Source organism: Hyperolius riggenbachi, chromosome 4 (genome assembly GCF_040937935.1).
Source record: "Hyperolius riggenbachi isolate aHypRig1 chromosome 4, aHypRig1.pri, whole genome shotgun sequence".
Lineage (NCBI taxonomy): Eukaryota > Metazoa > Chordata > Amphibia > Anura > Hyperoliidae > Hyperolius > Hyperolius riggenbachi.
Window position 1 is genome coordinate 226921554 of NC_090649.1, and position 16003 is coordinate 226937556.

At 40.4% G+C, this 16003-nt stretch overlaps 1 protein-coding gene across 19 annotated transcripts in view; it reads right to left on the reverse strand.

Moving 5' to 3' along the window:
* The window catches only part of DST (dystonin), a 748258-nt gene that overhangs the window by 425883 nt on the left and 306372 nt on the right, over nt 1-16003 (reverse strand). For all 19 annotated transcript variants that reach the window (XM_068281416.1, XM_068281417.1, XM_068281405.1 and 16 more), the window contains 2 exons: nt 13275-13352; nt 10933-11025 (listed from right to left, as the gene is read on the reverse strand). In XM_068281416.1, coding sequence (XP_068137517.1) covers nt 10933-11025; nt 13275-13352 — 171 coding nt within the window. The remainder of the gene's footprint in view (nt 1-10932; nt 11026-13274; nt 13353-16003) is intronic.

Genomic DNA, 16003 nt, shown 5'->3' on the forward strand with positions numbered 1-16003 from the left:
TGTATGTTATGTCAGAATGTAGTTTTACGTTCAAGTCAATGGGCTGCCATTGGCGCAGTACTGTCACTAAAATACATGAGTGACTAGGCACAACTATTGGGCTTCTACTAAAGCAAAGACAACACATGAATAGGAGAGTGTCTTCTCCCAAAAACTGGCTTCTGGTTTTGGCAAGAAAGTGTGGTGAAAGTCCCAGACTAAACTGGTGAAAGTCCCAGACTAAAGCGGAAATTAGATCATTGGCTCCCTATAATTGGTTTTACAGTAATAGGCAAAATAAGAACGGTTTAGAAAGTAACGTGACACAGAACTTTTATTTTTTTTTAAAAAAAAACACTAAGGGCCATGTGCAATTAACTTTTTGTCCTGAGTTTCTCCTAGGAGATAATTTTTAATCTTTAATTTAGAATAACTTTTCAGCACTTTGCAATGGAAAGTGCAATAGAATGTACTGAAAAGTAGGTTAAAAAGTACTATCAAAACTATTTTGGTCAGTGATGTCACCAAGGGATCACCTGCAATGTTTAAAGTCCAAGTTTACACTACCTCTTTATAATTGCGTAATTAATTACTGTGACAATACAAAGATATTACAGCCAGCTAGGTAGCCAGACAATCCATCAATCTTCATTTTTATTCTTTAGTCTTTATCTATAATCTTCTTTCTTCATCTTTTTAGTAGTCTTCAATGGCAAGGACACTTAAATCCCATTCCCTTCAGCCAGAGTCCACCCCAAGGTGTAAAGTGAGTAATGTCAGTCAAGTAGACAACAATTATGTATAAACATTCTTTACGCAAACTCAGTTGTGAGACAGAACCAGCATTTCTATATTGGCATACATACTGAGCAGTTTCTGTAGCAGACATAAAAATCCCTAATGTTTATAACGGTTTAAAATGGTTTGCAGTACATAAACCTAAAGTTCTTAGCACTGCCATGTGTATGTTGCATAGCACAAAGTCACATCAAAGACTAGAGCCGTGCCCAGAAGCTATTTTAAAACACACTGAAAACATCGGTGATAAATGACGATTCCCTAATTTAAAGAAATTTTAAATGCTGCCATTTACTCCCTTTAATATAGCTGTGATCTTGATGCCAGTACAGTAATTTGAATCACTGCTAAGCATGCAGCTAGTATCCCCTGATCTGCAGTCTCATTTTTGGTTACTGATTCAAAATGCATTAAAAAGAAACCTTTAGCACAAATGGCAGGCAAGTACGATTTAAAAAATGGAATAAAAATGGCTGCAGTTTTGGCCTTTGGGTCATTTAGTGACTTTCACCATATACACCAATCTACACAGTCAGTATTTAACTCTCACATCAATGGCTTCTGCTGCCCCACAGTTATCACGGTTACACTTCAACCATAGCAGCCCATTGATAGTTTACAAACTCCAACAAAGCCAAAATTCTGGCACCTCTAGCCCAGTAGCCAATGGCCATGCCTTTTTAGATACCTGATAAATCACGTGTTTCCTGTGACAGCCATGGTTGTTATATTGACAACTTGCGGTCATTACACCTTATGTAGCCACAAAATCTGTGCATGGCAGGCACATTCATTCACTGACTCTGCATTCCTCACATCAAAGGAAGTGGTTGGTTATAATAATATGACTTAGCTGTGTATAATGCAGAGTACTTGAATCTCTTTTTAATCAAAGACTGACCACAAAGCAACTGATACAGAGTTGTACTGCATGATTTTATACTATTTCTAAGTGTTTTGAAGTAACATCATTAATTTGCCCTGTCTTTCATTTTGTTGTTTAGATCATTAACCAACAGTTGAACTATTGCTTTTAAGACCTCGTTCACAGTGCTTTATGTTTCTGTGTTTTAATAGACATACGTTTTCAGTTGCAATACAATACAGTGGAAAGGAAAATGCGGGCATTGTCCACAAAAATGCTCCTAGACACATGATAACTCACTGCACGGCAACACTTTCTCTAGTATGAATGATAATATGAAAGCCGATCGACATTCATGGTTCCTTGTAGATCGCATACCATGTGCAGTCACAACTGACTGCACACCCATAGTGTGAATGAACCCTAAAGTTGATGACTCTTTCAGCCCAGATCTGAGTACTTCTTCCCATAACATCAGCTGTCCAAACTCTGTACCTCATAAGGCTCTGCTCAATTTATGTATGTCATAACTAGCACTTGTCCTATTCTACATCCTCCATAATTCTATGGTTATGGTGCCCATTTGAAGCATACTGGTCATTTTCAGCAGTTATTTTACTGACACAGTGAGCCTGCAACTTGACCTGTCCAAGCACCAGTCTCACGATGGAGTTCCCGGTCACCCACAACCTCTGTAATAAGAACTGACACCAGACCGGTACAGACTGTGCTGAAAGAATAAAGTACATTTAAAACCTATGAAAGTAGACAAATCTGTAGACCTAGTATCTGTGTTTGCTTACGCTCTCTTTGTGCATGTGCATATGAATGTAGTCCCTCTGCAGCGATCTGAAATTGTGAAACCAAGAGTGGCAAAGTTGCTCATGCAGGAAGAGGAAAATATCTGCTCAGTTAGTAGTACAAACAGTTTAGATAACAAACACTTCAACTACCAAGCAAGAAGTGAAATGATTACTGATAATTTGGGAAATGAATAGCAGAATGCAAATGAAAATGTAAAAGCAATATTTAGTACAATTACACAGAAAATGTAATACTGCAGCAAGTATATAGTAAAAGTGGAATTTTAGTTTAACAATTACAAAGTCTTTTCTAGGTGCACCATTTAGTGTGCACAAAAGAATACTTGACTTGAATCCACTAAAAAAATGGAAATTAAAATCTCAAAACCCACTATAGATGGATGGATGCTTGTGCATTGTAACCCGTGCAGAGTGAGATCATGAAATAAGCATTTATGTCTTGGCTCTCAGGTAGCTGCACAATAAAGAGAGGTACTATTGCAGTAATGTAATACCAGCACACAGTAAAAGGAATTGTCTTTTAGTACTGGGCCCACATATGAATTCCTTATTGATGCCAAGCAGCATGCATAATCTCGCAAGACCAAACCCAGTTCCAGCGAGTGATCTCATCATGAAGACACGCTGCACTTATTGTCTCAGATTCACACTGCTGTGCATATTTACAGCTTTTACTGAAAGGGTGTGGGGTTTTCCATTTTATATCATGCATTATATATGTCTGTTAAATTCTACCTTCATTCAGGAATGCAGCAGTCTCACCTCATGCAATTGGCTAATGGGTTTTGGGCAATTTAGCTTCGAAAGAAATACAGGCTGTCTTTTTCATGGTAACGACAGAATAGAAAATGTTTACGGTTTATGGTAGCTGGTTGACCACAGGAAGATGAAGATCAAGCCTACGTACAAGGGCGTAGGGATAACCATAGCAGCCATAGTGGCCACTATGGGGCCAGAAGCCACCCATAACCAAGCGGGGGCCCTGTCCTGGCTGTTTTTTGTTTTGTTTTTAATTTTCAAAACCCCCATTACAATTACCCTCGCAATGTCACCTGGAGCCCGCAACAAGCCATCACACACACTGCTGCCACTTAACCCTGCAGTTCCCAGCGCCACCAAACATCAGTGCTGCCAGTGTTGTTGGAAGATAATAAGAATAATAACAACAGTTGAACTGTATTAGGTGGTTATGTATATTTAACCCCACTGGCCAGATGGTGTGAGGGTTTTCGCCTGTATACAGACATGGCCTAATGTGAATGATTCTTTTCACACCTCTGGCATTTGAGATGATAAAACGTAGCTCTGATAAGGGTACAAGCCATATATACTGAATGTTAGGCCTTTCATCACAGTACACATCTATTTTCATCTTTCCAGCTTTGTGTGGCATTGATTATTGGATTTGTAAAGCACCTTTATTCCGTAACCGGTGGATTTGAGTGATGTAATGTGATGTAATTGACTGTTATTTTAAAGTGGATCCGAGATGAACTTTTACTCCTTGCATAATTGTGTTCCTTACATATAGTTTATAGGGCATTCCTCAAGCCAAATACTTGTTTTGTTTTGTTTGAATACCCTAATTTCCTATAAACTAAACAAGCCACACCCACAGCTTCTCCAGAGTGCCTTGGCGCTTGCAAGGGATTGTGGGATTTCAGTCTGGGCAGGTGAAAAAGGTGTTACTAGCTATAGATTTCAGAGACAGAGTTTTCACAATCTGAGAGCTGCAGTGCAGATACAGATCAGTTGCCTGTGTAATGGAGGAGATAAGAGTGGAGTTTTCACAGAATATGCAGATTAGCATGCCTAGATACAGATAAGCTTGCCTGTGTGTGTAATTGTGTAATAGTGACAAGCAGAAAACATGTCTGCTCCCATTGTATCACAGGAAAAAATAAGAATATACTGTTGAAGCTGTTTGAAGATAGATTTGCTGTGTAAACTATCTAAACTTTAGATAAGATATATAGACAAGATATATAGACAAGTCACTTGTTATATTTAGTTTTTCATCTCGGATGCGCTTTAAGCTAGCTATGTTTCAAAATACAAGCATGACAAAAAATACAAGCATGACAGGATCACTCAGTTTACCATGATGCCTGCTAACCTAGCAGGGAATTGGAAGACCTCTAACTCATCTATTGATCTTGTAATTAACAAAATTCATCATATGATGATTTGTGAGGAAATAAATGCTACTAATCTAGATTGTATGCCTCAGTCTGGGAAAACATTACCGCAATGGATCAAGCATGCAAATAATCTAGGTTTGCGACATGTATTACTTTACCAATAACAGAATAGCTGCATGTATTTTGTTTACTTTCGTTCGCTATTATCTTGAAAACAAAAAATAACCCCCATATCTCCCAAGACCCGTACTGTTTTTACACATTTTTATTTTTTAAATATTTTCTCAATATATGTTTTTATTTGTATTTTCTGATTCGTGGATCTCTCTTTTGTGAAAATATAACTGTCTAGCACTTATTAATATCATTTTTAATTAAAAAAAAACAGAGAACAACTACCTTTAAAGGAAACCTGAGATCAAGTAAATAAAAAATATATACATAACCGGGGCTTCCTCCAGTCCCTTTCAGGCTCATCAGTCCCTTGCGGTCCCCTCAGGCTGCCTGGATCCTTCGATAGGAGGCCCGGTAATCCATCCCTTCGGGGGTACCTGTGCATGCGCGGCTTGGCCGCGCGCCCTATCACGTTCTGCACAGTACTGCATTTGTGCAAAACGCTCCCATCGCTAGGAGCACGACAGGGAACCCATGCACGGCTGGACTGCGTCCTCGCTGACTGATGGTTTACCAGGCCACCTAGCAGAGGATCCAGGCGGGCTCTGAGGACTGAAAGGGGCTGGCGAAAGCGCCAGGTATATGTATGCTTTTCTTTCACACTTGGAATGTATAAGCCCCAAGTATGTATTATTTTTCTTTTCTTTGTTTTTAGGTACATTTTAAGTCAGGTCCTATTTTCAATATAAGAAGCTTATTTGTTATACTGTTGCTTGCACCTGTACCTTCAGCTCCATCGCCTAGGCAAAGCTTTTTACTAATGAAATGTACTGTTTCTTGTTAAAACATTACTCTTAGCATATACACTAAGTTTTATGTACGCCAGAATAATGATTGATTTATGCACTTTCAAAATAATACAACTGCTGCTTTGTTTAATTTACATTTTACTTGTTGAAACAAACACAAATACTCCAGAACACATATATCAGCTACTATTATTTAATTCATGCAAAATGAGTTTGAAATCCTGGAACTCAGCCCTGGAGTAGATTGGGAAATCTCTTTCATCTAAGGTTATTTTGACTGCCAACAAGGTAAAACCATTTTTCATAGTATATTCAACCTCCAATCTAAATTGTATCCAGCATTTTAATCTTAGTATTCCCATATCTTGAATCATCTATCAAAGTGTTCCGGTTGTTCAATAAAGATGTATTGATTAAAAAACAGCTAGCGTTTTTGGTTGTAGAGCTGGAATAAGAATCTAGGTATAGATGCCTGCAGCCTCTGCTCAAGGAAGTCTCCCAGCATGCATAGTCATAGGCAGACCCTAACCGACAGTATCAGGAGCCCAGTCAAGGCTTATTAGCTTCTTTTTTTTACCATAAATTAAGCAGGGACATAACCAATGTCCACAACCCTCTCTCATCACTTCTTGGTGATGCCCACAGCCTGAGGCCTAACTGCCAGGGCAGAAACAAACGGACTGGGTCTCTACCTGGATTTTAAGGCCTGTTGGTCAATTTATTGCAGTAACACAGTGCAAAGCACAGTGCTTTGCACTTTGTTACTGCAATAAATTGGCCAACAGGCCTTAAAATCCAGGTAGAGACCCAGTCCGCTTTTTGCTTCATTGGATTGACCCTTTAGGTGGATAAGAGTGTTGACTCCTTGGGGCTGGAAATTATTACATAGTTACATAGTTATTTTGGTTGAAAAAAAGACATACGTCCATCGAGTTCAAGCAGTACAAAGTACAACACCAGCCTGCTCCCTCACATATCCCTGTTGATCCAGAGGAAGGCGAAAAAACCATTACAAGGCATGGTCCAATTAGCCCCAAAGGGGAAAAATTCCTTCCCGACTCCAGATGGCAATCAGATAAAATCCCTGGATCAACATCATTAGGCATTACTGGGTTGCAGCGCTGAGATACTTCATATTGCCTAACTGCCAGGGAGGGCTCATACTTTATAACAAGTGTGACCATCTTTACACCAACCCCCCCCCCCCCCCCCCCACATTTGATGTGGAGGATGGATCTCTCCATTGGAGTGTATGTTCAGGTCCCCACTGTGGTGGCAGAGGCTCCTCTTCCAGTCATTAAATACTGCTGCTTTTACTATAAGGCTCAATTCTAGGACTTTTTTATTTTATTTTAGTGATAAATAGAGCAAGGTTTACTGTCCTTGGAATCTCCATGGATCCTTTTGGCTTAAACTTAAAACTGGTAGTCCTGGGCACAGGATATGCAGGACAGCAATAAATACTAGTCAGGGATTCTAACGCTTTCTCTTTCTACAATTATGTTTCATTTGCTCCCTATATGCAGTCTGGGCAGGAATAGGAGGACATTTTCACAGATCAGGACACTGGACAGTAATAAGAAAATAAAAAACAAAACAAAAAAACAAACACAGGAGCCAACTCCTAGCATACTATCCACAACATATGTTTTTTTTGGAACTGGCCTTGTGGTGTCTAAAAACAAGTATAAATGTTCAGAGAAAATATAAAGGGGTTGATTCACAAAGCTGTGCGGCTTAATGACAACAGTGCTTGGTAATAATTCTCAGCGCATGCTATGCAGTCATAGCGTGCGCTACTAAATTACGCTCTCCTCTGATAGTGTAAAGAGCGAATTGTTAAACTTAACAAGCGTTCCACTGAATACCCCCACCCCCCGGTAGCTTCAAAGAACGATATTCCTGCACATTGATTGGCCCAGTAGGCTGCCTGTCACTTGACAATCAGCTTAAAGAGCCAATCAAAGTGCAGGAATATCGTTCTTTAAAGCTACTGGACCCACCGGGCTCCAGGCGGGTCCAGTGGAATGCTCGTTAAACTCTCAGGGTAGAGCGTAATTTAGCGTGCGCTGAGAATTATTACCAATGGCTGTAGCAGCGCAGCTTAGTGAATCAACCTCCAAGTCAGCTACTGAGTAATCTCTGTAAATGGCTGAAACTAAGGCTATTGCAATGGTCATTGTGTACTTCTCAATGTGTTTGCCAAGAATTTTGAAACCAACAGAAAAAAACCAGAACTGAAATCGTTTATATGTGTTGGCAATACGTACTAACACATCTAAAGTCTGCATGCCATGTTTTATAGTTCTGTCTCTACACACAATATGCAGAGCACTGCAGAGCATTTCATTATGCTACTGTTACTGTATACAGCTACCTCCATCTAGTGGTCTCTATAGCAACTGCAGCAAACACTATTCTGGCATAGTTTCATTGGGGTGACCCACCCTTCAGACATTAAATCAAATCCACAACAGGAACACCACCTGACTATCAGAATTAATCAAGAAACAAATAGACATATTTTCCTTCAATGCCTCATTACAAAAATGCAGTAAGTAAAAGAGCTAGTATATTTCACTTTACCATGAAGGATTATATTATTATTATTATTATTTAGTTTTAGTATAGCACCGACATATTACGCAGCGCTGTACAGTGTATATATATATATATATCTTGTCACTAACTGTCCCTCAAAGGAGCTCACAATCTAATCCCTACCTTTGTCCTATGTCTATATTATGTAGTGTAAGTACTGTAGTCTAGGGCCAATTTTAGGGGGAGCCAATTAACTTATCCGTATGTTTTTGGAATGTGGGAGGAAAGCGGAGTGCCCCGGAGGAAACCCACGCAGACACGGAGAGAACATACAAACCACTACGCCACCGTGCTGCCCAATATAAAGATATAAGATATTATTATATATATTTACTATGAAGGATTATTATTATTATATATTATATAAAAGGATTTATTATATAAAAGCATCTCACCTGTATGCCACTGATTTCATTTGCAATTTAACACCAAATTTAAAGAGACAATGAAGCGAGAATAAATCTCGCTTCAGCGCTTATATTCAGCAGGGGCTTGTGTGCCCCTGCTAAAACGCCGCTATCCCGCGGCTGAACGGAGGTCCCTTCACCCCCAAATCCCCCCCCCCCCCCTGCAAAATCAACGACCAAATTGGTCGTAGATTTTGCTGCTCTTGAGGCAGGGCTAACGGCTGCAGCCCTGCCTCTCAGCGGCGCATCGCCGCCTCTCCCCCGCCCCTCTCAGCGAAGGAAGACTGAGAGGGGTGGGGGAGAGGAGGAGATACGCGCTGACAGACGCGCGTAAGGCAGGGCTGCAGCCATTAGCCCTGCCTGAATGCGGAAGCGCTGCCCGGGACTCCTCGAGGGGATTGGGGAGGTAAGGGACCCCCGTTTAGCCGCGGGATAGCGGCGTTTTAGCAGGGGCAAACATGCCCCTGCTGAATATAAGCACTGAAGCGAGATTTATTCTCGCTTCAGTGTCTCTTTAACAATCAAAACAGAGTCACAGACACTTGTATAAAAGAATGAAAAATGGATCTAGCATAGGCCCAAAATATACCTGGCTTCCCCCCTTATAGTAGCATAAATAAACACGCTTGTAACAAGAGTGCTGGTAAGCTACTTTCCTTTTGTGAGATCGTATTTATCATGCTCTATGGAACTTCACACATACTTATGTCTTGATTCCATTAATCCATTAGAGTGCAGTATGAACTTGCAGTCTCAGTGAAATGACATTCTGACTGGCTTTTTTAAATTTCGAGAAAGTGCCAAAAAAGGAAAGCAACATGTTATGTCATCACATATAGCTTCCAGCAGTTAAAGATGAACTGCAATGACAAAGTAAAATGTAACAAATTATTCTTGCTAATCATTTTACAGAGTACACATTAGTTCGGCGCCACTCAGTTCGGCGCGGGGAGTGCGGAATGATGGCTCTCCCGGCTGCAGCTAAATTCATAGGCGGCGTTAAATACTATTCCCCCTCTGAGTTGTCGCAACTCAGAGGGAGATATAATTCAGGGTCTGGCAGCCGCCGGAGCCCCGAATTACTGCTACGCGGGCTGCGCATCATAGCATTGCTGCTATGGGGCGCCCAGCTTTGGTGCTCGGCTCTCAGAGCCGCGTGCTGAGATGAACTGATCCTTTTATATTTTTATATTGTTGTATACTGGTAAGTAATCCTGGCCTCCCAGTGATGTTTATATTTGACGGCATATTATGGAACACAGTGATTCACCTTGCCAGCGTTGCCAGTAAATTTAAGAATGTAAGCCAGGGTAAGGTAAGATATTACAATGAGCACACACTGACTAAATCATTTACAATTGAATATCATAAAAAAATAAGCAACTTTATTGATTACATTTTGTAGTTCAGTTCCTCTTTAACTGCAACTACACTATTCACTCTATAGATAACCAGAGGAAGCTACTGCCATTTGTAAATGCAGGTCAATTCAAAAGCTGAAAATAAAACCATATAAGCCATACTACTGTTAATCTATCCAGGCCGTCAGCTCATATCCTCGCCACACAGGAAGGAAGTCTCTGCTGTTGGCCCTGAACATCTCTGATACAAGTTACCACATACCAATGTTACCAAAACTAAAATAAATTCTAGAAAAAAAGGGCATCCTGTACAAAAGTATCTAAAAGGAAAACTGCTTATGTTGTTCACAGCAAATTATCTTCTTTTCCTGGTAAATACTTGTCTTGTAACATTAAAATTGTGTATCACACAGAGATGGTCAGTGAAGTGCAAATGACTCTGGCTTGCATGCATGTTATGAGAAAAAAAAAGACAAGTTAGACACTTGCCTCAGTAGAAGGAAGCCTCTGGATGATCCAGATGGTTCTCCGATCCTCCTCCACAAAAACATGCAAAAGCAGCTCCATGCTACTGCACAGGAGAGGGCTGTACTTATGCAATGCGGCCACACTCATACACAGATGAATGCATGGCCGAGAAAACATATTGTTAATGGTTGTTAGATATGTTTCAGAGGGTTCCAGCGCTGGAACAATGAGGTAGGAGGAGGATTGGGAAGCCTCAACCTGGACTATCTAAAGGCTTTCTACTACTGAGGTAAGTATTCAATTTCATCTTAATGTAAACTCCATGCTGCTTGGAACTGGGCCAATCATTTGCGCTTCCTGCTGTCTAAAACCAATCTGCATTCAGCTTACATGCAAGTTGGAAATATTTGCATCTCATTGAGCATCTCTTCTCTCAGACATGTGACTACCTGAGGCCAGCATTTGCAAACACTTATCGGGCTTCAACACATTTTTAAAGGTTCCACTGCAAAGTATTCATCTCTGGAAATCAACAGAAGTGTTTACATACTATGAAGTGTCTTACCTGAAAGTGCAGAATGATGGTCCATATTAAGCCCAAAGTCAATTTGGGATTTCCATCGGTTATGTCATCATTTCTTATATTAACTAGTTTCACCTGTAAAGCAAGGGAATATTAATGAATTGTGCTGAAAATGGTTGACTTGGGTACACCAATACTATATGAACTCTGCTAAGCACCATTTTTTTCTAAACTGACCCTATAACTGAGTAACTACAGGGGAAAAAAAGTTTTGGAGGAATAAATAACACTAAAGGTGCTCATACACTGGTCGTTTTTCTTATTTGATATCTGACTGATTCGATCAAATCTGCTGGAAACTTATGCTGCATAAAAAATTCCAATTGATCGTTCTTAGTCCAAAATCGATTGATTTGGTCAATCACACTGTATGGAAGATTTCTCTTGTTTGATGGCCAGTCAAGAGTGGGTCATTAGTAGCGGTCGATTTCGCGACCAGCAACATATGCAGTGACGCTTAACCTCACCTGAGCACTGGCACTTTCTCCTGTGTCTTCTCTCCACTGCCGGACTCTCCTCCCTGTCTCTTGACTCCCCAGGTGCCTGTGTCCCATCACAAAAGCTAGAGGCCAAACACTAGAGGCCTCTAGAAGTCAGGTAATGCCATGATGCTCCCAGTATTTGACCTGTAGTGTTTAGTCACAGGACACACAGCTTCCGGAGAGAAGACAGAGGGAGAAGCTCCAGCGGTGGTGAGAAGGTACAGAGAAAGCAACGGTAGACAGGTGAGGGGGGGGGGGGGGGGGGGGAGGTTATCATGGCTGTGGAGTCGGTACAAAAATCATCCGACTCCAACTCAGATTCTGAATCCAGGTACACAAAATGGCTTTGACTCCTCGACTCAACTCCTTAGTCAAATACTTACCAGGGCTTTGCATTTGGTACAAAAATCCTCTGACTCCGACTCCTCAGTTGATGAAACCACAGAGTCAGACTCCAGGTACCCAAAATTGTTCCGACTCCACAGCCCTGGGGGTTTTATGGGAGACCCGGGAACCTGGATGCCAGTGTGCACAGATTTTAAATCTATTTCATGGTAAAATGTATTGAATTTCACACTTAAATGTACACACTGTGTACAGTGTGTGGACGGATTCAATCAGACAGGTCCCGCCCTCATCAGATGATGATCTGAGAGGGATCTATCCATTTGCCACATCAACTAGTGTATGGCCAGCTTCAGGGCTTTTAAGGTAGTTGGGCTCTGAGTGATTTAGAGTGCATTATCTAATGCTTCAACATTAAAATACATTCATAAAACCATCAACCATGGGGTGTGTGGCTACCATCCAACAATCCAGCAGCCATCCAACAATCCTGCATTTAACCAATAACAGCTGCAGATTGTTACCATTCAGGATGTTACAATGTTGTGACTATTTTGGGGACTAAAGCACAATCAAACAGCAAACTCATTTAATTGGATTTAGTTTCCATGACCTGGAATTTCTGCCCGTGGTGGTTATACATGCCTGTCATCAATTCTCAAATGAGAAAAAAACGTATTTCCATTGTAACAGTGAAATGCTCATTTTGTAGTGGTCTATAGAAGACAGATAGGAGCTGCACAGCAACTGCAATGTCCAATATACATAAATCCAACTTAAAGGATACATCCGAGCTCCCAAAAGAAATGAGATCTACTTACCCGGGACTTCCTCCAGCCCCTGGCAGACGATATGTCCCTTGCTGCAGCTCCGGGGTCCAGGGATCTCCTTAGTTGCAGATGCTGACCTCGCCAGATTGGCATCTACTGTGCCTGTTGGAGCGCCGCTCATGATGGCACCAACGTGGTCTGGAGTGTTCTAGAACTACTGCGCCTGCTCAGGATACTCTAGACCAGACCACGTGAGCACAATCATGAGAGGCGCTCCCACAGGCACAGTAGATGCTGACCTGGCGAGGTCAGCATCTGCAACGGAGGGGATCCCGGGACACTGGAGATGCGGCGAGGGACATATCAGCTGCCAGGGGCTGGAGGAAGTCCTGGGTAATTTTTGGGGGGAGCTCGGATGTATCCTTTAATAAAATCCCTGGTTTCTGCATCCATGCATCTGTGTGTGTACTGCCACAATGTGCAGGGCCGCGCAGCGCATACAATGGGGTGTTGGGTAAGGGTGGCTGGCGGTTGTGCGTGAGACTGCGCCAGTGTTCAGCGGTCATTATCCAATGGGCTAATCCATATAATAGCAGAATGATGCATTGATAATAAGGAATATCTTGCATTACATTCTTATTCCCAAATGCCTGAAAATGTTGCAATATATGATAAAGTAGATGATATATATATATATATATATATATATATATATATTTTTTATTACCTGACGTTTTTTCAGATAATCAAGTGCAATTTGTACATTCTGTAGTCTATGAAAGCGCATTCTGCCTTTTTCCCGGGGCTAGAATAGAGAACAAGTGAAAGTGTGAGATAAACAAATCCACATTAAGATAGTAATACTTATAGAATACACGTCATTACACACATCGTAATAAATGTCAAAATATTGCACATTACTGAGTGACATGCCTCTTCATGCAGTGGAGACATCAATGTTCACACAGTATATCTCAAACACTATTTTTCATTCATTAGATATCAAGAATATTTTATTACTATTTCAGTAAAGTTCATAAAATATTTGTCCTAAGAAAATAATAAGATCGTAAAAAGAAAAATACAAAATTAGAAAAGAAATAAAAAGATTGAATGAAAAAAAAGGAACTTAAAGCGGATCCGAGATGAAAAAATAACTATAACAAGTAATTTGTCTATATATCTTATGTAAAGTTTAGATAGTTTACACAGCAAATCTATTTGCAAACAGCTTTAATAGAATATGATTATTTCTTCCTGTAATACAATGACAGCAGCCATGTTGTTTGTAAACATTATACAGAGGCAGGCTTATCTGTAACTTGAGAAAATAATCCTAATCCCCCTCCTCCTCCCTCCTCTGAAATCTCTGGCTAGTAATACCTCCCCCTCCTCCTGCCCAGACTGAGCTCCCATGATCCCTTGCTACTGTCTGAAAGTGCCTTGGCTCTCTGAAAACCTATGGGCGTGGCTTGTTTCGTTTATAAGGAATTTGAGTATTAAAACAAAAAAGTATTTGGCTTGAGAAAAGCCCTATAAACAATAGGAAAGGAACACAATTTTGCAATAAATTCATCTCGGATCCACTTTAAGGTAAGATCTGATGCATGAGGCTAAAAACAGCTCCATGCCCAGCATCTAGCTTAAAGCCTCCCTGAAACACTGGTGATTTGTTTAGTCTGCTATGCAATGTTAACCTCGGACAAACAATACCAACTTTGCAGTTGAATTGCTCATTAAGTTGTGTAATCTACAGCACCTCTAGGTCAAGTAAAGCCAGGTTACTACCTTTGGGAAGTGTAAGCTGGCCTACCTTCCCCTCCCTCTTACTTCCATGCACACACCCAACCACCACCCTCCTCACATGGGGGATGCTTCAGTTACCAATCATTACATAGAGTGCAGTAAAGTGAAGTCAGGGTTCACACGCATATCTTAAAACCTACAGTTGTATGGAATATGCATTTGAAATGTGGAGGGTCCCCCGAATATTTATTCTGCAGGAGTAGAAAATTTAGTCTTTTTTCAAATTTGTGTGGCCCCTTACTACTATTTTTCTGAGCTGTACATGGTTGACTCACTAGTCAAGTTCTCTTCTGGCTTAGGTACTCTAAATTCCTGTTCACCCCATTAGATATAAACCGAACACATGAAATATATTGTTTATTTTTTTTTTATTTTTTTGCATGACTCCATTATAATATTACTACTGTACAAAAGTTACTTCACCTGTCAAAGTAAAAACAAAATCCTTAATGAGAAGTAACCTTATTATTATGATGTTTTTTATCAGTCCAGAATTCTTTTCTATTGATTCAAGTGTCTTCACCTGCGGGTGGCTTTGTTTATTATTAAAGATGATGGCATGTAAAAATACTTCTATAACAACTTAGATTTCTTCTCATAAAATAGTGTTCAGGGTGCTACTGCAACACTCTGGTGCTCTGGTAATATTATTACATGATTAGAAGACACAGATGCCATCGTAGGTCTGTTCTCAGTACTACTACAGTATGAGGAAATAACAGCTTGCTGGCAACCAAAGCAGGTAATTTAGACACCTGCGGCCAGGCGGTGAAATGGGCGCCGCTTAGACTGCAATGTTAATTATATTTGTATAATTTCCTTTTCTCAATATATAGTCATATATTGAAAGTTAACGGACAACTACAGTGAGTGGTATATGAAGGCTGCCATAATTATTTCCTTTTAAGCAATACCAGTTTCTTGGCTATCCTGTTGATCCTCTGCCTCTAATACTTTTAGCCATAGACCCTGAACAAGCATGCAGCAGATCAGGTGTTTCTGACAGTAGTGTCAGATGTGACAAGATTAGCAGCATGCTTGTTTCTGGTGTTATTCAGATACTACTGCAGCCAAATAAACCAGCAGGGCTGCCAGGCAACTGGTATTGTTTAAAAAGAAACAAATATGGCAGTCTCCATATTCTTCACACTTCAGTTGTCCTTTAAATTACACATTTAGTAATTTAATGGTATAAAAATGTATGCATGGATAAATAGCTGCAGAGCATAAATAGTATAGCAGCTCTGGCGTTGAATCCATGGCATGATCAGAAAACTGACAAGCCCAATGCTATCAAAAAACCAAAGCAGACTCCATATCGCTCACTGCTGGGTCACCTTAACTGCGGCTGCACATTATATATGTCATAGTATTGATATTCCTTTACAGTATTCTGCTTCAAAACTATAATTTGAAAGCTACAGAAGATTAATTGAAGAACTGACTATTCCCTTAAAGCGGACCCAAACCAAACATTTTTTTTAATTAAAAATATTTAGTTGCACCACTCTGACACATACAAAGATAAATAAACACTCCTTCAAGCCTATGAGCATTTCAGTGCATGCTTTTCACCCTTCTCTTTGCATAACTAGGATTATACAGGTGGCAGCCATTAGCAATTCCTCGTTTGCTGGACACCATCTACTA